Source organism: Gekko japonicus, unplaced genomic scaffold, assembly GCF_001447785.1.
Source record: "Gekko japonicus isolate JY-2015 unplaced genomic scaffold, Gekko_japonicus_V1.1 scaffold521, whole genome shotgun sequence".
In the NCBI taxonomy this organism is placed as follows: domain Eukaryota; kingdom Metazoa; phylum Chordata; class Lepidosauria; order Squamata; family Gekkonidae; genus Gekko; species Gekko japonicus.
In genome coordinates, this window is record NW_015161965.1 from 587,723 (window position 1) to 610,393 (window position 22,671).

A 22,671-nucleotide genomic window follows, 5' to 3' on the forward strand; every position below is an offset into this window, starting at 1 on the left:
TTTTTAAAGACTAACATCTATTAAAAAGGAATCCAGAGGGGAACCAGGATATTACAGGCCAGTCAGCCTAACATCTGTCCCCGGCAAATTAGTAGAAACTGTAATCAAAGATAGAATCAAAGATAGGCACATAGAGGGAGAAAGCCTGCTGAGGGAAAATCAGCATGGCTCAAGTGGTTAAGACGCTGAACTGCAGGCTGTGGAAGGTCGGTGGTTCAGCCGTTAGAGACCCGAGTTGCTGCATGGCGCAATGACGGAGTGAGCTCCCATCTCTAGTTCCAGCTCCTGCCAACCTAGCAGTTCGAAAGCAAGAAACTGCAAGTAGATAAATAGGTACCACTTCGGTGGGAAGGTAACAGCGTTCCGTGCGCCTTGGTGTTTAGCCATGCCGGCCACATGACCACGAAATGTCTTCGGACAGCGCTGGCTCTTCGGCTTTGAAACGGAGATGAGCACCGCAACCCTAGAGTCGGATTCCCTCGATGAAGAGGGTAGCAACTCACAAAAGCTCATATTTTAGCAAATGTTAAGTCTTTAAGGTGCCACTAGATTTTTGTTTTATTTGCCAGTAGCGATGAACGGGAGCTGGGGGGAGGGCTGCACCTTTAGACGCTAGTCTAAGTTTTCATACCAAAAGAAATTTTGGTCATTCCAAGATGTCACCCGAATGCTAAAACACTACCGAAATCCTATTTTTTATTTTTAAATTATTTTGATGCCTGCTGCTGCTGCCGCCGCCCCCAGCGCAGTACGAAGGCGCCTTTGGCAATGAGCGCCAGGAAAACGAAGGCCAAGGTGGAAGGAAAAGGAGGAGAGTCTCGCTCGCCAGTCAGCCGCGGTGGCGGGACCGGGCCACAGGGCGTCGCTCGCTCTCTTCCCCTCTGCGAAGGGCAGCCAAGATGGCGGGAAGCAGCTTGGCGGCCGCGGTACCGCCGGCCTGTCTCATCAGCCGCAGCCGATTCCGGGGCTGCCTTCTCGGGGCTCTGTTGGGCGACTGCCTGGGCGGCGGCTTCGAGGCCTTGGAGTCTGTTGACCTGGCGGAGCTGCTGCGCTTCGTGCGCTCCTTGCAGCCGCAAGATAAAGACGGCGAGGAGGGAGTCGAGGGCGATAGGAGTGAGTCTCTTTTTACCTCAGCCGAGGAGGAAGGGCTGCCCCCCCCTCCATTTGTTGCATAGCGGGAGGGGTATGAGGATGATCTTTCAAAAGCCTTTCAAAAGACGATCCCCGCCCGTAGACCAGTTAGACTCGAGTCCGGTAGCCTCTCAGAGGCCAACAAGATTTTCAGGGTATATTAGCTTTGGCCAAAGCTCTCTTCCTCAAACATCGTAAATGATGGTGTGGGGAGGTGCCTGAACTGCAATTTCGAGCCCTCTCCCTTTATCCGCATCTGGTTTCCTCAGGTCGAGTAAAGTGTTTTTTTTGGGGGGGGGGGGGGGGAGACAGCGCCATTTTCCTACGGGTAGAAGAACAGACCTCCCAAACGATAAACTTCGGGAGAGGGGTGGAGATGGTAGACAGTAAACGCCTATTTATTTTAGTACTTTTTAATCCCGTTCTTCCAGCCAACTCAGGGTGATTCTTTCCTTGTATTATAAGAACATGAGAGAAGCCAATGTTGGATCAGGCCAATGGCCCATCCAGTCCAACACTTTGTATCACACAGTGGCCAGAAATACCAGTGCCATCAGGAGGTCCACCAGTGGGGCCAGGGCACTAGAAACCCTCCCACTGTTGCCCCCCCCCCCCAAGCACCAAGAAGACAGAGCATCCCTTGCCCCAGCCTGAGAGTTCCTGTCTATGAAATAGATAGCTAATAGCCACTGATGGACCTCTGTTCCATATTGTTTATCTAATTCCCTCTTGAAGCTGTCCATGCTTGTAGCCGCCACCACTTCCTGTGTCAGTGAATCCCATGTGTTAATCACTCTTTGGGTGAAGAAGTACTTCCTTTTATCTGTTCTAACCCGACTGCTCGGCAATTTCATTGAGTGCCCACGAGTTCTTGTATTGTGAGAAAGGGAGAAAAGTACTTCTTTCTCTACCTGCTCTATCCCATGCATAATCTTATAAATCTCGATCATGTCACCCCCTCTGCCGTTGTTTCTCCAGGCTAAAGATCCCCAAAGGTTTTAACCTTTCTTCATAGGGAAAGTGTTCCAACGCTTTTATCATTCGAGTTGCCCTTTTCTACATTTTTTCCAATGCTGTAATATCCGTTTTGAGGTGTGGTGACCAGAACTGTACACAGTACTCCAAATGAGGTCGCACCATTGATTTATACAGTCTCTGCCAGTTTGGACCCCATCAACGTGTACTTATAGTTAGGGTTTTTGGCTCCAATGCGCATCACTTTGCACTTGGCCACATTGAACCCCGTTTGCCACACTGATGCTCACTCGCCCATCCTCGACAGATCCCTTTGGAGTGCTTCACAATCCTCCCTGGTTCTCACCACCCTGAACAACTTTGTGTCATCTGCAAATTTATCCACTTCACTGCTTATTCCCAACTCCAAATCATTAATAAACAAGTTAAAAAGCATCGGACCCCATACTGATCCCTGTGGTACCCCACTGCTTACCACCCTCCATTGAGAAAATTACCCATTTATACTTACTCTCTGTTTCCTATTAACTAGCCAGTTTTTGATCCACAAAAGGACTTGTGCTTTTATTCCATGACTATTGAGCTTACTTAGGAGCCTTTGATGAGGAACTGTATTCTCATAACAATTCTGTGAGGTAGGTTAGGCTGACTCAAGGTTAGGTCTAATATTGGCCTCACAACAGCGCAGTGAGTTATGAACATACAAAGGTACTTCACATTGAATCAGACCATGAGTCCATCAAAGTAAGTATTGTCTATTCAGACTGGCATGGCTCTTTCACATCACTTACTACCTGATCCTTTTATCTGGAGATGCCAGGGGTTAAACATTAAATGTGCATAATGCTAAAGAGCTAGAACTTTGTCTGCCAGACAATCTTAGGATCTCCTAGCTATTATACACACAGTGCTATATGATGATGATAATTAGGGGTTAAACTTGGGACCTTCTGCATGCTAAACAGATGCTCTACCCCTGAACTGTGGCCCCTTTAGGTAGGCTAGGCGCTGAAACCTTGAGTGGCCCAAGGTCTTCCTAAAAGCCTCATGGCAAGTCAGAATTTGAATTCAGGTCTCCCAAATCATTAAATGCTTTAACAATACAGGTGGTTAAAAGAAAAAAGAGACTTGCAGCATCTTAAATGACTAATTATGTTTTATTTCAGCCTCAGTTTCCACTTGACTTCACTTTGTTAGATGCTTGGTGCTTATGTGTTTTTCCTCCCTGGTTTGGGGGACTTTTCATGACGTCATTCCCCAGATTGAAGAGTGCACCCCCCTCCCAGCTATGATCTGGTGATCTTTGCACAGAACACACAAGTATGTGAAGTTGCCCTATCTACTGTATGGCTGATAAAGATCTTTCTTGTCTGCTCTGACCAGCAGCAGTTCTCCAGGGTTTCAAGAAGAGGTGTCTTTTTCATTACCTTTGACCTGATCCTGGCAATGGCAGGGTTTGGAACCTTCTACAAGTAAAATAAATGCCATATCACTGAGCCTTGTCCCCTGCCTGGCACCCTTCTGTTGAATCAGATGTTTGGTCTGTCAAGGTCAGCCTGTGATCTTTGCACAGAACACACTTGCAGCTGCCTTACAGTAGCCCTGTTCACATGTTACAGTGAACGCATGTGCAATCCATGTGTGGTATACACTTGATTTTTCTTCATATGTGTGTTCTCATGTTACATTCAAGGAATGTACAGCTGAACATGTGGTTTAAACCCGATATTTATCTAGGTACTAGTTCCTGGTTTCATTTGTAAAGTGAACCTGTATTGACTTGTTCTTATAATGATATCTGCCCATATATGCAGGATGTACATGCATTCACTGTAATACTGAGTCAGACCTTTGTGTATCAAGGTCAGTAATGCCTACTCTGTCAGTGGCTGTCCAGACCTCTTGCCCTCCACGCTGCTACTACCTCATCCTTTTAACTGGAAATGATTGGGTTTGGGACTTTTTGTGTGCAAAATAGATGCTTTAGCAGTGAGCTGCAGCCCACCTTGGTGTTAGAAACAAATCTACAGATAACAAACATCTGACTGTGGCTTTTGCATTCTTTGGCCCCACTGTTGATATTTCCATTTAGTAAGTCAGATAGCTGTAAGTAAGTAGTTACATTTAGTAAGTAAGACAGTTGCTAAGCAGAATATTGTGATGATGATGTGCTGCATGTAATAAGGTTATGGTGTTTTCCTATGAAACAAAATTGATATTTTAAATGTGTGGCATAGCAGACAGGATGGTGGTTGGGTGTAACCCTTTAGAAACTCTGGGGATAATTTCCCACCCTGTGACCCTGTTTAGTTTTAACTCCTGGAACTGGTTTTGAATGGCAGAGGGTTGCTCAGCCCTCTAGGAACAGGTGAATGCCCAACTAAGACAGGCTTCTTTTTTTGGATTTATAACCCGCCCTCCCCAAAGCGGGCTCAGGGCAGCTAACAGATGAGGCACGTATGCCAAGATTAATACAATTAAAAACAGAATAAAACAATCATTTATACAATACAGTAAAGTGCAGGTGCTCTAGGTGTCACAAAAGTCCTTAATAATAAGATGGAGTTCTGGTAAAGATGGTCCCAGAACAACAAAGTAACAAAGTAAGTTCCAGACAGCACTGCCATCCATTCTTCATCCCAGGGCCATCTCACTCCCCGATGGTACCCACTCCAATTGGTGGTGGTGGTGCGGTGATGGTGGTGCGGTGGTGGAGGCTCCTACTCAAAAGCCTGGCGGAAGAGCTCCATCTTACAGGCCCTGCGGAACTGCGCCAGGTCCCGCAGGGGCCAGATCTCCTCTGGGAGCTCATTCCACCAGGTAGGAGCCGCCACCGAAAAGGCCCTGGCCCTGGTTGCAGCAAGTTTGGTATCTTTGTGGCCTGGAATTACCAGGAGATGTTGAGTCCCGGACCGTAGTGCCCTTGGGGGAACATATGGGGAAAGGCGGTCCCTCTTCCCCATCCACTCCCCCTTCAGCCACTGTGCCCTGTCAGAATTACTGGCAAACGGCTTTCTCTCTTGATGAAGATGCTTCTCCTGCTTGCCTCCTGTGTGGGACTAACTGTTCCCTCAGTGGCTGTTGGTAGGTGTAACAAAATGGCAGTTACCTGTGTTTGTAAGATGGCTGCCGTCTGTGGTTGGTTGTTTAAAATGTTCCCCCATAAGGTTTAATTGAGCTATAGTTCCAGAGAGGGACCTGTAGGGGTATCACTCACTGGGTTGAATGGGGATTCCTCATCTGCTGGCCTACAGTTCCCAGCTACCCCAAGGCAAAAAGGGCGGGAAAAGAGGGACTGTCCCAAGGGGCAGGGCAGCATCAATATAGACTCCAGCCCATCCAGCTGAGTTGTAAACTGGAGCCCGTTTCACCACAGTAGGCAACCAAGCTTGCTTCAGGCAAAGGAAGGAAACCCTTTGCAGGCCTTTATGAGGAACTAATTGTGACCAGTCCTGACTAGGGTTGCCAGGTCCAGCTAGGGAGATTCCTGGAGATTTTCTGGTAGAGTCTATGGAAGCCAGGGTTTGGGGAGGGGAGAGGCCTCAGCTGAACATAATGCCATAAAGCCCACCTTCCAAAGCAGTTATTTCCTCCAGGGGGGAGAGATCTGCTGTCTGGAGTTCAGTTGTGATACCTGGTGATCTTCAGGCTACACCTGGAGGTTGGCTACCCTAGGTGTATCAGTCAATGCTTCAGAGCAGGGTCTGCTAGATCCAGGTTCTTGCTGTGGAAGCTGAGTGTATGATTTTGGACCAGTCACAGACTTTCAGCCTAACCTACCTCACAGGGTTGTTGTGCAAGTCAAACGGGGGAGAGGAGAATGATGTAAGCTGCTTTGGTCTCCATTGCAGAGAAAGACTACTTTTCTTCCTGGGTAGAGGCTGCAGGTGGGAGGGGAAGATGGAAAGCTGAAGAGTGAGGGGGGAAATAAAGGTTAGTTGATGATTGGCTGGGAGGGAGATAGGGTTGCCAACTCCAGCTGGGAAATTCCTGGAGATTTGAGGGATGGAACCTGGAGAGGGTGAGGCTTGAGGAGGGGTGGGACCTCAGACAGGTACAATGCCATAGACTCCACCCTCCCAACCAGCCATTCTTCCTGGGGAACCACTGTTGCCAATCTGCAGGTGAGGGGTGGAGATCACTCAGAATTACAACTGATCTCCGGGGGGGGGGGATAGAAAGCTGAAACCAGAGGGACAGATAATGGTTGGGGATGGGGTTGCCAACTCCAGGTTGGAAAATTCCTGGGGATTTCAAGGGTGGAGCCTGGAGAGGGTGGGGTTTGAGGAGGTCGCCACAGCAAATTGACGCTGAGTGCCCAAGGCCTTGGCACTCTCTCAGAGCCTCTTCCTAGAGCTCGTTGTATTTATTTCCACAACGGGCCTTATTCCTAGTATATTGCACATTGTAATAATATATTGGTGGGGGGAGGTCTTGGTTTGCCTGATGGTGCAGATCTTTTTCTTGGAGACCCACTGGTTCTTAGACATCAATCACTCTGAACACAGTTTCCTAATGGGGACGCACTGGCTCCAATCTTTGCTGTCGGGAGTTGAAGTGCTGGCTCAGGGAAGCTGAAGTGGGTGGTATGGGACATCTCTAGATGGCAGCTGCAAAGAAAAAAGAGGTCTACTCTGTCTTCTGTCCTGTGTACTCATGTTTCTTCCTAGAAAGGAGTTCTGGAAAAAGGATTAAATTTCCAGCTCTTCAGAGAAGTCTCTTCCTCAGAAGTGGGGCAAACTCTTGAATTCTGCATCTCTGTCTGATTTATGGTTCTGATCTTGCCTCCTTCTGACAAAGGGTTGCTTTTGTTTTGTATCTAATGTGATTGGATTGTTGTGCACTTCTGATTTAGCAGACCTATATCTGTCTTTAGAGGAGGCATGCTTGGAGCGAGCACTTAATTACATTGCAGTCCTATACTTGCGTAATCCAGTCTAAACTCATTGGTTTAAGTGGTTTAGAATACAGTAACTCTGCATAGGCTTTCACTGTTTGTAATATAGACAATGTCCTCTCCTGAGGGCATATTAATTTTTTCTCTTACTCTAAATGTAGCCTTTTTTAGTGTGAAACTGAAGCATACCTTCATTTTTAATTGAGAAAAAACATTTCAGCTGTGGATGACATCATTGGGGGGGGAATGTACGTACATTTTATTGTGGCATCATTAACACGGTGCTTTCGTTGATTCCCCCCTCCCCATGCTAGTAATATGTGGCTTTTCCCACTCTTCATGTGTAGAAGTGTTTTACTAAGGAACTGAGTGAATCTCTGATTTTATGAAAGATATGTATTTGTTTTTGCTGCCCCATCTTTCAAACTTCAGGAGGGCAGTTATTTCTCTTGAGTTTACCCCATATGTTTCCATATGTCCCACCGTTATCCTTTAGTTAGCCATGGTGCTACATTTCAGGATTGTGGAAATGGATACTACTCTGGTCTGGGTTGTGTTGTTATTCTGCAATGTGTTTCTGAACTGTCATTTCCTTCAGAGCTTAGTTCACTACGTTTTTGTTTTCTGAAGCATGTTTTTGTTGTTCCTATCCTTTTGATACTTCACTCTGTACGTTGATAAGATTCAAATTCTTTGTTCTTCCATTTTACTTTACACACAGCAGCCTCTAAAGTATACACAGAATATGTTCTCTCATAGAAGAGCTTTTACTTTGGCTTGTTATGCAGTTATCCCTTCAAGGGTTCTAGACGTGCAATATAGGAAGATCCCATATGAAGACAGATGTTGCCCTTGTTCTGTTGGAGAAGAGGAATCGATGGTTCATAGGTGCCCATTCCATCAAGTTCATAGGGATAAGTTTAAGTCCCCATTTTTAGACAGACCATCAGTAGATGCAGATAAAACCTGCCTGAAGAGACTTTTAGTTAATGAAAATCCAACTATCTCCAGACAAATAGCCAAATTCTGCTTCTACTTGGTAAAATTTCACAATAAAAGTATGATGATGTAAAGTTTTTTATCTGTATGACTTGTAACCATTCTACATAGACATTTTAGATATATCTTAACGGGTTGTTTTGGATTATTATAGTTTATAAATATTTTAAGGTTTTTATGACTAAACATTTTCTGTGCTGGAATGAATCCCTTTGGCTGTATAATAATGTATTCCTATGAAAAATGGTCTTTGACAGCAAATAAACATTCATTCATTCACAGAATATGTTGTGACTTTTCCTCCTGAATAGACACCTCCCACCCAAAACTGTACATGAACGTTACTGTCTCCCCCTCAAATCTCAGCATTTGAATTTCTTTATTTCTTTTACATTTCAGAAACCCTTTTCTACAGTGATGACACAGCCATGACACATTGTGTAGTGAGGTCGCTCCTGGCCAAGCGAGACTTTGATGAAGTGGATATAGCAAAGCGGTAAGGAGGAAGACATAGCTATAAACAAGACTACAAACACTGCCACTGAAACAGGCACCTTGCTTGGCTTGCTAGAGAAAGAGATGGACTTCAGTGAGCATTTCTTCTCTCAGATTTTAAGCAGTTTCTGACTCTCACCACCACCCTGCCTTTCTGGACATGCATCTCAGATCATCACCTTTTGCCCCTAGCGAGATGTGCATCTCTGGTCAGAGTCTAGCCATGTCTTTGTATATATTTTCTAGATGCATCCAAGGAATACTATTGGGAGCATCTCCAAGTTGTATGTATCTTTGAGAAGAATGAACTACCATCTTTTAAGTGACAGTAGAATTTGTCAGCAGTAGCTTGATTGATTAATCTGAACAGTCAATCCTCCCATCTGGATAAAGTATTTATCATTGTTAGGCAGGCTGACATTTATGTTTCTTATACAGTTCCTCCATATTTATTTATCCACGGTGATTGATTTTAAATCTAAATATGGTCAGTCTTTTCTGACATGAGCAGCTATGTATACAAATCCCAGTCATCCTGTTCACATGTTACAATGAATATCCTGCTTGTACAAGCATAAATCTGTTTAAAAGAAACAGCCAATATGTGTTTACAAATGAAATTGGGGACCAGTGCTTGGATAAATGTAGCATTTAAATCACACAGTTGTACATGCATTGAATGTAATGAGAATTGCTCAGCACGTGTAAAGAAAAATCAAGTGTATGCAGGTTGTATGTGCATTTTCTGTAACGTAAATAGGGCTGCAGTGTCTAGTTTGGTGTAGTGGTTAAGTGCGTGGACTCTAATCTGGGAGAACCGGGTTTGATTCCCCACTCCACTTGCAGATGCTGGATGACCTTGGGCAAGCCATAGTTCTGACAAGAGCTGTCCTTGAAAGGGCAGTTCTGGAAAGAGCTCTCTCAGCCCCACCTACCTCACAGGGTGTCTGTTGTGGGGAGGGGAAGGGAAAGGAGTTTGTAAGCTGCTCTGAGACTTCAAGTGAAGGGCAGGGTATAAATTCAATTTCGTCTCCTCCTCCATGAGCCTTAATACAGTCTCTCTTTGGCAGGTTTGCTGAGGAATACAAGAAAGACCCTGACCGGAGCTATGGAAGGGGTGTGATTACTGTGTTCAAGAAACTCCTCAGCCCCAAATGCAGAGATGTTTTTGAGCCAGCAAGACAGCAGTTTAATGGAAAAGGCTCCTATGGTAATGGTGGTGCCATGAGAGTAGCAGGCATCTCATTGGCTTACTCTAATGTTCAAGATGTGAAGAAGGTATCATTTATCTTATGGGCTTCTTGCCACACTAATACTTAGTATTTATGTAGTGCTTTTTCCTAAGTGCTCAAAGCCCTATACACACATTGGCTTGATTAAGACACTATGCCAGGCCATGATTTGGCCCTTAGAGAATGAATCTTGAAGGAGTCTGAGGTTTAACTACATGATCTTTTATCCCCCCCCCCCCATTTTTTCCTTGCATGTACTGCAAATTAATTGTTTGTTGTAAACTATAGGTACATTCTAACTTGCAAACTCTGGGTTGCACTTGCAGTTGATGGGGGAATTACAAATTTTAGCTGGGTTCAAATAAGGGGTCCAAATGAATACTAACCACTGGAGTAGAAAATATTTTCTTTTTTTATTGATCATGATCAAGGAAAGTATTCCTAAGAAAGTTCAAGATGCTGACAACTTTGCCGACAAAAGCATAAGCATGTATAGGCAAACTGACATCAGGATCTTGCAGAATTTTTCCACCAATTACATAATGACAACTCAATACTGCACCAAATCTAAACCAATATAAAAGCAATTTATATTCCCTTCTTAGCATACTTTTAAGAATTCTGCTACCTTATCTATTGTATGCTATAAGCACAACATGAACTGCTGACTGCTATAGTTTAAGAACAAAGGATATGTGTTAAAGGTTAATTTGTCCTATGAGGTGAGGAGTGCAGACTTATGGGGACTTCAACTAAAAGCACAGATAACAGTGCTGGATCATCACTGGTTCAAACGTTCCCCTGACATGGCTACACAATAGCTCATTCACATTTCACCTTTCCTCCCTTTCACAGTGCAAGTCAGGATTGCAAACTATAGATTGTTACCTGTTTTCCATCCTGGTTTGCCAGGCAAGTGCAAGCTCCTGCTATTTCAAGTGTAATGACAAAATCTGATTTACTGCAAGCCAGGGAAATGCTAATTGGTTGCGAGAAGAAAAGAGATTGTGTGAACAATTTATTTATTCAGCTTATATCCCATTCCTTTCCCCGCCAAGCAGGGCTTAGTTATACAACAGTTAGTTATACAATAAAATCAACATATTACAATTTAAAAATCTAGGTTTGCTGTTATAGCTGAACCAAGTCATCTGTGATACAGCAGATTGCTCTTATTCCCCCCCCCCCAATAGTTTCCACCTGCAGACATCTGATGCTTGTTCCTTGAGGACTGCAGGGGAAGTTCACTGTTTAGGTATGCTGTAAAGTCCAAGAAGAAAGATTTAAACATTAATTGAAGAGAGTCCCTTCCATGACATGGAGTGACCAGAGCCAGTAAGAAGGATATAGCCTTTCTACTGGGGGTGTTTCTAGAGAAACGTTTACTCACAATGGGTTTGTGCTCGAATTTATATGTTATTGTGGTTCAAGCTTTGTCCCTTCCACTCTATGATCCTATGAGTCTAAGTGAAAATCTATCAGGATGTATTTTTTTATCCCATCTCTACCATAAACTCTAACAAGTGATTAGCAGATGTTAAAACAGTAAGATCAATTTGTTAGGATTTTATTAAGCTTTGATTACCCCGAAGCTGTTGATTAATGCCATAGCTAAGACTTGATGAACAAAGATACTGCATGTTGCTCACAAGGAAGTCTTCTGGGGAAGGCTGACCTGCACTAGATCACTCTGTGGTCTTGTCAGTACTTCCTAAAGTGGTACCCGTTGTCAGAAAGTTGTTAAGGTGGACATACAAACCTGCTTGTTTGTTTTTCACTTCTTCAGACTTAGCTTTTCAAACACTGTCTTTTACAGTTTGCTAAACTGAGTGCTGAGCTGACCCACTCCAACTCCCTGGGCTATAACGGAGCCATACTGCAGGCCTTGGCAGTTCACTACGCTCTCCAGGGGGAGCTGAATCGAGACAGATTCCTGGAGCAGCTGATAGGCCACATGGAAGAGGTAGAAATGGATGATAAGTCTGTGGCTGATGCACGAATGTAAGTAACATCTGCCAGGAGGAAATGACTTGGTGCTCCTTGGTCAACTTCCCAAGAGATGTTCTGTCATCCTGATATGTGACCAAAGGAAAATCTTCCATTTTACATGAACCACTCATGCGGTGGATTTACATTTTTTTTAATGGTATTAGGAGGAATGAGTATTAGGGCTGAAAGGACTGGGCCCTTAACTTTAGCCTGGAGTGTTGTGCCAGCTGCCAGCATTATTCAGAAAGTTCTTTGTCATGGCTGCATTCGGTAGAAGAATGTACTGAGTCATCTGTTCTGTGGCTGACCAAGTCTTGCTTTTTCCAGTGCGTTAAAGTCTGCTTATAACTTCTGTTCTGCAACGGGTATTTCATCCTTACGTTATGTTACAGCTTGACATGTTAGCTCACTTTTCCACAGCTTGCTGTTTATAGAGGAGACTGGGGTTGGGTAGGAGGATTTGAGACAACTATGGGGGTATTTTTATTAGAGGGGAATTGGCCACTATACATAAAAGGGTGTCCATCTGTGGTTTAAGGAAAAAATAGTTCTATGCTGAAATGTGCCTCGGGGATTATTTTACCAGCTTTAATTTGGCCAAGGTAAAAAGAAATATACTGAACAAATAGATCTGGGCTGCTTCCACACCAGGGTGATTTTCCATGGTAGTCTGGTTGCTGATGCAATTCTGTGTGAAATTGTGTTGCAGTGCAGATTCCAGACAGCTCTCAGTAATCTTTTCTTTCCACTGCTAATGCAGTTTTCCTTTCGCACCTGATGTGCATTGAGTCCCTCCCCACTGTATTCTCATATGAACCTCAGGATTCTCCAACCACCCTATTTTAATCTTTTTTTTTTAATTTTGAGGAACATGAATAGCACGGCATAGAAAAAATGCAATACCTTTTGGAAAAAAACTTTTTTAAAAAATCTGTGTGTATTTGCAGACACCACTAATGATCCCCCCCTAAAAAGCAAGCTGAGCTGTGGGTGATGCTCTTTAAAACAACAACAACAACAAAACCCCTACACAAGCACAATGCAGGATAATTCAAAGCAAAAAAAAAGTCCTCCACCAATCCCCTCCCCTCTGTTTAAAAGGCAGGGGATTCTCTTCTGTTACATTAATTTCTGATGGAGACTAGCTCCTTGCCTCATCAAGGAATGATTAACTGACTAGCTCTTTGATGCTGTTTCCCCTTCAGATAAAACAAACTGCTGGTGCTGATAGTGTCTTGCCCAGGAAACATAAATTTCTCTTACAGGTTTAAAATACAGATTTTTGTGTCTGTATAGAAGGCTGTTAATAGTCTGTGCACAAATAGAAGAAGATGTCTGTCATGATCTGTGTAGACTGGGAGACAAGGCCTTGAGGCCTAGGCCCAGGAGAGACCTGTGTGGGAGTGGAAAGCTGACAGCCTACAATCCCCACAATGCTTAGCGACTGCTGTAGCCAATCAGTGTCCAGGGATTATATGAGGTGATTGTCACTGAACCTTTGTGGGGTGTGAAAACTGTATTCTTTTCCCTCACAGAGCTGACAGGACAGAGTTAAGCTGAGAGAAAGATCCCTCACTTGGGACAGAGTGAGTACAGGCACAGGCCTGGCATAAGAGGCTGTGGACCTTGAATAGTAAAGTTCATAAGTAGTTGACGAAGACTCCGGATTTTGATCTTCGTTTCGAGGGTTCTTCTTCAAAGAAACTACTAGAATTGTAAGTAAAATCCAAACCATTATTATCATATTAACAATAAACAAAACCATATCCTATATACCAAAAGGTAAATATTACCTTCTGTACTGATAATGTACAGAAGACTTCAATCATGTATATGTAGGAAAAATCCTTCACACAGCACTCATAAAGCACAAAAGCCTTCAGACTAGTATTACAGGAAAAATTCTGAAGGGGGGGTGGGGAAACAAGTAAATACATTTATAGTCACAAAAATTACAGAATTAATTATTAAAAGGTCATAAAGCTCACCAGTCCTAATCCTAATATAAAGCCGGGCATCCAATCAATAGTGGAACATGTTCTCAAATAGTCAGTAAGCCTCAAAAATACAGTCAGCTCATGAAAGCTTAATATACTGTAGTGAATGTCTGTTAGGCACCATAGCACAGAAATTCTTAAAGTAACAGAAGATTAAAAGCCTAATTCCTATTTCTACTCGTTAAACAACTATATTCTAAAGATGGATTACAACAACTCACAAGTAGCAGCCAATTTCGAATGATTGCTTGAAAGCCGTAAAGATGAAATATTTTAAGTCCAAAAATGCTAAAAGCCCTATTGCTATTTTTACTTATGTACATATACATGATTGAAGTCTTCTGTACATTATCAGTACTTTATGAAGGTAATATTTAGCTTTTGGTTTATAGGATATGGTTTTGTTTATTATTAATATGATAATAATGGTTTGTATTTTACTTACAATTCTAGTAGTTTGAACTCTTTGAAGAAGAACCCTCGAAACGAAGATCAAAATCCGGAGTCTTCGTCAACTACTTATGAACTTATGGACTTTTTATGGACTTGCACATTTTATGATGTAATCTTGCTTTACTGATACATGTGGTCCTTTGTTATTTTTGTTAGTTTCACTTTTGTTATAATATAATTTTCTTTTGCATGACCTTTGTGCACTCCATGGTCTGCGTTATTCATACAGTGCTTGTTTGTTTTCTGTACTCAGTGTACTGTATTATCACTATTGTTTTGGCCTTGAATAGTAACCAGTTAAGTGATATAGGTTGTCACGTTAACTTTGTGTTTATTATTTTGCCTTTAGACACTGTTATATATTTTAAGCACCTTGTCTTGTTTTCAATGCCCCATTACTGTATTAATAAAGTATTTGTTTAATGTTCTCTGCCTGGTCATCATGCCTATATTTCTTGGCTTAAAAGGGGCATTTTGATTGGGCTTGGGAGGGTACTCTGGGCCTTCCCAAGGGACCCTAAGTCCAGAGTAATGGCAGATGAAGGTGGCAACCCACAGGGGGGTCATGACATGGTGGCTTTTAGCGGTGGGATGTGCCAGATGTTGACCTGGAGAGGCAGAGGATAATTGGTTTATTTTCTTTTTAAAAAAATCTCCTCTCTTTTGTCTGGCTTCAGGAAGCCACATTTTTAAGGTGCCGGTTAGACCAAGAAAAGGTCTAATAACAGTGTTGTAAAGGGGTTTTATTTATTTCTAGCTGTCAAGTCAACTGGACAGAGAGGCTAGAGTTAGGCAGTGTATGTTCCCCTGTTCTGGGAGATAGAAGCCAGAGGACACACCTGTGCCTAGAAGCAAGACCAGAGCAGGGGCTGCTGATCAGTTAGGAGAAAGCAGATGGAGAGATGGCAACCCCAAGTGAAGAGGTCTTGCGTCTCCAGCTGCAAATTAAGCAGATGGAACTTGAGAAAGAGGAGAAGGCAGCTCAGAGAGAGCTGGAAAGGGAGAGAATGCTAAAGAAAGAGAGAGAAAGAGACAAGGCCACACAGAGAGAGCTTGAAAGAGAGAGAATGCTGAAGGAAGAGAAAGAGAGAGACAGGGCAGCCCAAATAGAGCTGGAGCGAATGAGGATGGCGCATGAGCTTGAAATGGCAAAGTTGGAAAAAGGGCCACCTTCACTTCCTCCAGATGCTGATGTACAAGGGGATAGAAGGAAATACCCTCTGTATAAGGAAGGGGATGACATCGAGGCCTTCCTTCAGAATTTTGAACAGGTCTGCATAGACTACAAGGTTTCCAAAGAACAGTATATGGAAAAGCTGAGAACGCAACTGTGTGGAGTCCTGGCTTCAGTGTCGGGCCAGATGGAAGGCGAAGAGAGGACCAATTATACGCTCTTCAAACAAAGAGTGCGTGAGAGTGTGGGGTTCACCAAAGAAGGGGCCCGAAAGCGCTTATGGAGATCATGCTGAGAGGTAAAGAGCCCTACCCCCAGCTGATGTATAGGCTGGGAAGAGCCTATGATTTATGGGTATAGGTTGCTGAGGCCAAGACCATGGATTACATGAAGGCCTTGATGTACATCGACAGATTCCTGACTCTTCTTCCAGAGCATATTAGGCACCCCCTTGTGGACAAGAGTCCTCCCACTCTTCAGGAAGCCGGACAGTGGGCCGAGCGACTGGCTGAAGCCTTCGGATGGCAGAGGTACAGCACCCCTCGTGACTGGGGTAAGAGGGAGTCTCCTAAGTCCCCACCTCGGTCTGGTAAGCCATCAGAAGTGACCGGAGAGCCGCCACAACAGCAGTGGAATGTTCCCTCAAATACCGTGGTGAAGTCACCACATGAGGAGAGGAGAGTGCCCCGGTGTTTTGCGTGCAACCAACTAGGTCATATCTGGAAGCAGTGCCCTAATGACAGAACCAGCGTGCACCACATGATGCTGGAAACCTCCTGTATTTGATCCGGAGTATATTCCCCAGTGCCACCGGAAGAAGGTCCAGATGGATGGCCAAGAAGTAGCAGGCTGGTGAGATACTGGCTCCCTCCTAACTACAGTGCATCACTCGCTAATCAATCCCAAGTACCTCTTCCCAGGAGAAGAGAGGCGGGTAAGGCGTTTGCACGAAGCAGAAAGGCTCGTGCTCCCTGTGGCCCAGCTACTGATCAGCTATGAAGGTTGGAGTGGATCGTGGAAGGTAGCTGTGTACGATTATACCCCGGTAGCCATGTCTGTGGGGGAAGATTTAGTGGAGCATATGACCATGGAACCCAGAGTCCATGAACCTGGGCTGGCAGAAAAGGAGGCCAATCCAGAGGAAGATGTCTACCAGCAGTTCTTAAAGGACTTTGAAGATGTTTCTGAGGAACCCAGCCGGCAAACCGATGTCTACATAAGGGTGTTAACCTGTCATCAGTCTGAGAAGTAGCAGCAAGGTGAGCACACCCCAGCAACTTCTCCAGACCCTGTTGTAGAGCCGATGGTGGTAGAGTCTCATCCAGTGACTCCGACTGCATTCCAGAAGGATCAAGAGGAAGACGGCAGCCTGGAAGAAGTCCGTATCAACTTTGATTCCATGATCCCATCTATTTTGGATGACTTTCCACGCAACTATGTTGCTCAAACCAGTGAACAACAGCATCAGCAACCACCCCTAGAACATAACACTACTGGAAAAACTGAATATATGGCAATTCCAAAGTCCTTTGAAAGTAGTTCCACTACTGGAGCAGAAAAGCCAAGAGAGGTGAAGCAGCCTGAAGAGGAAGTGGAGAACAGTAGACTGACTTGGGTAAATGACCATCAGAGTGGAGAAAAAGAGAGCCAGTTGTTCCTCAAGACTGAGTTTGCAGTGCCAGTACAAAATTCCATTAGTGGTAATCACAAAAGTCAACCTGACACCAGCAGGAGAAGAGAATTTGATGAAGAATCTCTGGAGAGCTTTAGTAGCATGCCAGATCCAGTGGATCCTACTACTGCGACAAAAATATTCAAACCTAGGAAAGTATCTGCACAGGCCACTCTGGCTTCTAAACACAAAATGCCTAAGTCAAAGAATAAGAAAAGGAGTACTTCCCACTTTAAAAACAGGGCTAAAACTGAAGGTTATGAAAGTGCCTGTGTTTCTAGTACACGTGAACCTTACAAGAGCAATAGGAACAGACACTCAACTTGGAAGGAAGAAGTTGTCCAAGCGAAAGTATTCAGTAAAAAGAATCGGGAACAACTAGAGAAAATAATTAAATACAGTAGATCATCAGAATTGTCCTCAGCATGTGCCAGGAGAATACTGCAGCAGTCTAACAGAAATGCATGCATAGAAGCACCAGAAACAGGCAGTGATCTTTCTATGTTTGAAGCTTTGAGACACCATTTGTTCTGAAGTAGCTACTTTGATGTCTCAAAACGAATCTCACCTTCATTTTCTAATTGAGCTTTTTCATGAAATTCAGATGCTAAATTCAGACTATTTGAGACAAAGAGCACTGCATGTGTTACAGGATATAGTAGCCAGGTATACATCTGAAGATAACACAAAAGCAGAATGTCCAAAACCTCTGAACTCAACGGCGTGGTTAGGATCCAATTCAGAACTTACTCCCAGCGAAAGCCTTGCTACTACTGATGATGAGAGCTTGGAGAAGAACTTTGATCCAGGAGGACCTGCAATGAATTAACCTGAAGTTGTATTCTCTTTAATGTTGATCAGAATATTGTTTTACTGTTTTATTATTGTTTGTATTGTATATGCGTAATGGCAGAACCAACACAGATCACTCTTATGCAGCCCTCATCAATGGGGTTCCTGATGGCTGGACCCCATGATTTGGTCTAGTGGGGGTGTGTATCATGATCTGTGTAGGACTGGGAGACAAGGCCTTGAGGCCTAGGCCCAGGAGAGACATGTGTGGGAGTGGAAAGCTGACAGCCTACAATCCCCACAATGCTTAGTGATGGTTTGTAGCCAATCAGTGTCCAGGGATTGTATGAGGTGATTGTCACTTAACCTTTGTGGGGTGCAAAAACTGTTCTTTTCCCTCACAGAGCTAACAGGACAGAGTTAAGCTGAGAGAAAGATCCCTCACTTGGGACAGAGTGAGTACGGGCACAGGCCTGGCATAAGAGGCTGTGGGCCTTGAATAGTAACCAGTTAAATGAAATAGGTAGTCACGTTAGCTTTGTGTTTATTTTGCCTTTAAACACTGTTATGTATTTTAAGCACCTTGTCTTGTTTTCAATGCCCCATTACTGTACTAATAAACCATTTGTTTAATGTTCTCTGCCTGGTCATCAAGCCTATATTTCTCGGCTTAAAAAGGGCATTTCGATTGGGCTTGGGAGGGTACTCTGGGCCTTCCCAAGGGGCCCTAAGTCCAGAGTGGTTGCAGATGAAGGTGGCAACCCACAGGGGGTCATGACAATGTCATGTGGAAACATGGGGAAAATACACTTGCGTGACTGAAATGTATGGAATCCTTGATGTGGAAGCACCCCTGGAGCAGAACCTGTCCACTGACTGGTTCCCAAATTCATTTTTATTGGGATCAGTGCTATAACCCTCCCAAGTATCCTCCATTTAGTTGTGGAACAGTTTGTAATGCTCAAGGCAATTTATTTCTAAAGGGAGGCAGAGCTGTGCTAAAGTTGTAGCTTTGGTATCCGAAAAGTTATTGTTACAGGTTTTATCAAATTACATATTTTTTTGCTGTTCTCTCTGTACAAATGTTGTAGCATCAGAGTGAGAAGAAATTATTGTATATTTTAAGGGCTTCTGATCTGGAATAATAGACTCCCTATTCTGAAATAAGCAGTATCCAGTTAATTAAGTTTGAAATGATAAATGTTTGATTAATAGACATTTGCAGTTTCCCAGTTAAAATTGGCTTGCCTGTGCATCTGATTGATAGGCTGTGGGGAAAAAACCTTCACGACTCATCTTACATGTATATTTTTCCTCAAGGATTATGGCCTAGTCCAATATTTACCCAAAATAGCTAAGAATGTTCTGTGTAACTGAAAAACATGAGTAATTTACAGAAATCAGTTTAGTAAATGAGGCACTTGACTATTCTCTACACTGCTAAACATACTACCTGGATACTTTGGGAACTGAGGGCAGAGAAGGCAGGGGATGCACATACCTATGTGTAACACAAGAGGGCAGCATGCTGAAGCATTTGTTTCACCCTGGCTCTCTCATCTCCAGGCTTGGCTATGAAGAATTACCCTTTTCGAAAAGACTAAAGAAAATCAAAGAATTTCTGGAGCAGAAAACCGTGCCAAATTCAGATGTGGTGGTTGAATTAGGTAAGCGGTTCCAGTTTTGTTTTCAGAAAGCTCTTTACTCTGCAGTCCGTATAATAATAAAATCATTGTGCATGGCTTATAATCAGGAGCGCTGGTAAGGGGAGTAAAATGTGTTCTGTCTGTTCCTCTCTCAGTCTTGATGTTGGTTGTTTAGGTGTTTAACACACACACACACACAAAGCATCTTTGCACACAATGCCTACTTGAACAATGAAACTCTTTGCTATAGGATGCTTGTGATGGTGATGGCATAAATGGTTTCCTGAAATATCTTAGATGACTTCCTTTCTGTTACATGACTAGAGTTGGAGTTGTTTGTCTCAGCAGCATGTTTCCTGTAAGAGCAACAGCAGCATTAACACCAAGGAGATGTCCTACTTCAGCATCACACTAGTCTTTCCCCTCCCTTCCCAGCTGAGCTTGCTGTGCAATTCTTTGTAATCCCTAGCTTTATACTTTGTCCTTTCCTTCTGCCACTGTTGAGAACTTTGCCTTCTCTTTTGCAAAGGGGGGGAATCAAAGCCGAGGCGGGACTCAAGGAGCAGGACTCGAAGCCTAGACCTCCAGTCTCCAATGGACTGGGTGTCAAGACTTATCTGAGATTTTTCTCTGTACCGGTATCATCTATGTTTTGATATGGCTGGGGTAATGGCTTCCTGTGTTAATGTGTTGCAATGCTATAATATAGGTGAGGAAGGCCTTTAAATCCGTTGCCTTACATCAGCATTATTAAAGCACCTTGCATTAACTTTGAACTTAATGGGAGCTTTGCAGTTGATGGTGAAGTGCATCTGAAGTGCTTTGCTAAAGGAGTTGATTCTTTTTCCTCAGGCAACGGCATTGCAGCTCTGCATTCGGTCCCTACTGCCATATATTCCTTCCTGCGCTGCATGGAATCTCATCCAGATATCCCCAGGGACTACAATTGCCTGCAGCGGACCATCATCTACTGCATCTCATTGGGTGGGGACACAGATACCATTGCAACTATGGCTGGAGCCATTGCTGGAGCTTACTGTGGGGAAGAGCAAGTGCCCGAAAGCTGGAAGCATAGCTGTGAGTCTTTTGAGGAGACAGAGAAAATGGCCAACAATTTGTATGAACTCTACTGTCAGCGGCAGAGGGAATCTGGTACCAAATAATATGCTGTTGTGCCCTGTGATCTCTATTCCCTTTTAGTCCTTCAGCAGATGTGATGGTCATCCGAAATAAAGGGGATCCTTCCATCAAGGGAAATAGTCCCAGGAAGCACTGAGTGGCTGATGTTTATTCCTTATATCCAAATGCCTGTAACCTCCATTTGCTTTCTGTTGTTTACATATTTTTTTTAATACTGCCCCTGATTTCAAGTTGTCTTACTTTTAAATGTCACATTGTCAAACAGAGGAGCCTGTGCCAGACGTCTATGAGGGTGCCTGGACCAAAGTGAGCTTCACAGTGGTTTGGCAAGCAGGTTTTTTGCCCTGTGTAGAGATTGGGTTGTGCTAGGGGAAGAATGAGAGAAGCTGTGCTTGTAAGAACTCAGGTAAGGGCAGGGCCTGTAAGCCTAGCCCTGCAGCTCACATTGTGGTGGAAATTCATCAAATGAGTCTTCTGGATCCTCAATGTAAGTTGCTTTTTTCCTCTGACTGTTACTTCCTCTCGTGACTGAGTAATTCGGACTCTTGGAGACTGATTTTTCTGCAAGTCTTTCATATCAAAAGCAAATAGTTTTTTTTTTTTTTAAAGCTGCTACTTATAAATCAAAGGTATCAAGGGGATTTTTTTGTATTTTGTCTTCAGGGAACAAAGTCACCGAGTTTTAGCTGGTACATATTGAGGAATAAAGCCCCAACTGAAAGCTCTGCAATTTCCCAGTGCACAAAGGGGTAGTTCCCCACAGGCAAGGGCTTTCCCTGTTCATTTTGATACAGGTGGTACCCCTTGGGAGTGAAGAAGCCTCCACATGCATCAGATGACCACTGGTTGGATCAATCCTTGAATGGGAGGGTGTGGCAGGGAGGCTGGGCTGTTCATATTCTCCTGGATTATGACCCTCCTGCATAGTTCCTTTCATGCTGCAAATGACGACTGCAGAAAGTAATGCAAATGTTTGTACACAGGCTTAATTTTCTAACGGGGTGACTGAAATACATTTTTTTTTAAAATAAGATTTATTGATGTTGGGTCAATACAATCAAGTACTGTAGTTTCAGTTCAGAAGTGAAGGCCAGTTTTTGATCACAAAACAAGAGTGCATTTTAAACCAAATTTACTAAGAAACAGTGCATGTAACATAAGTATTTACAAAACTAAAAACAAAATCAACCTCTCTATATACTAGGTTAGAAATGAAGATACTAGAGGCAAACTTTTTTTTTTTAAAAAAGGATTGGTATATAAAAATGCATATTGTAATGCATAGTTGAAAGAAGTCTTCAAACCTGATCTTTCTACTGACTGAAACCAAATTCCCCCCTATTTGCACATGAAAACCCAACATTTCTCTCAGACAGGTTTATTTTTACTTCAATAAAAATAAGCTAATCCACAACTTGCCAACCAGCCTGTTCATTTGTGTAATAAAGATACCTTTTAATATGCTGTACTTAAGAAGTTATATGAATGCAGAAGTTTTAATACTTTCTATGAGAATAGTGAGGGTGCAAAATGGTACTTATAGAACTGAATCAGCTAATGTTACTGAGTCTGTACAGTTTGTCATTTGTGTTTTCTTGCCTGCCAGAACACAAGTAAGGAAAGATTAAAAAGGGGGGGGGGGGGGGGGGAGATTGTGTCTGTGTTAGAACACAGTATAAATACTGTACAAGGCACCTGGGAGTAGATCTTAGTTTAGTATGATATTAAATTGCTGTTAGAATACTTATCCACCACTCTTTCTGCCTTTGGCAGTGTGACTGTGTTAACAGTAACACATTTTCTTGGAACCAATGGTGTTAAAAATTGAAGCTTTAATGCTGTTTTCCAAAGGAAAATATGTTTAAATTGATGGCACATGACTCCAAGCACCCTTTCCCCAATATTAGTCACCTAGAAAATGTGTGCATTGGGTCTTCTTCAAATTAAGCCTGTTGTGACCCAGTGTGAAACCAAAAACCTTACTGCAAGTGCACTGTGCCCTTGGCATTCTCACTGTCTTCAGGAATTTTTGAAAACAGCAGATGGTATAGGAAATCTGGGGCCTATCTTTTGTGGTGT

At 43.4% G+C, this 22,671-nt stretch overlaps 1 protein-coding gene across 1 annotated transcript; it reads left to right on the forward strand.

Moving 5' to 3' along the window:
* The first annotated feature begins 894 nt into the window (after positions 1–894).
* Positions 895–22,201, forward strand: ADPRHL2 (ADP-ribosylhydrolase like 2). The gene is made up of 6 exons (XM_015429624.1): positions 895–1,113; positions 8,402–8,498; positions 9,568–9,775; positions 11,546–11,730; positions 19,373–19,473; positions 20,305–22,201. The coding sequence occupies exons 1-6, from the start codon at positions 900–902 to the stop codon at positions 20,613–20,615; spliced, it is 1,116 nt and encodes a 371-aa protein (XP_015285110.1). The 5' UTR covers positions 895–899; the 3' UTR covers positions 20,616–22,201.
* The last annotated feature ends 470 nt before the right edge of the window (positions 22,202–22,671 follow it).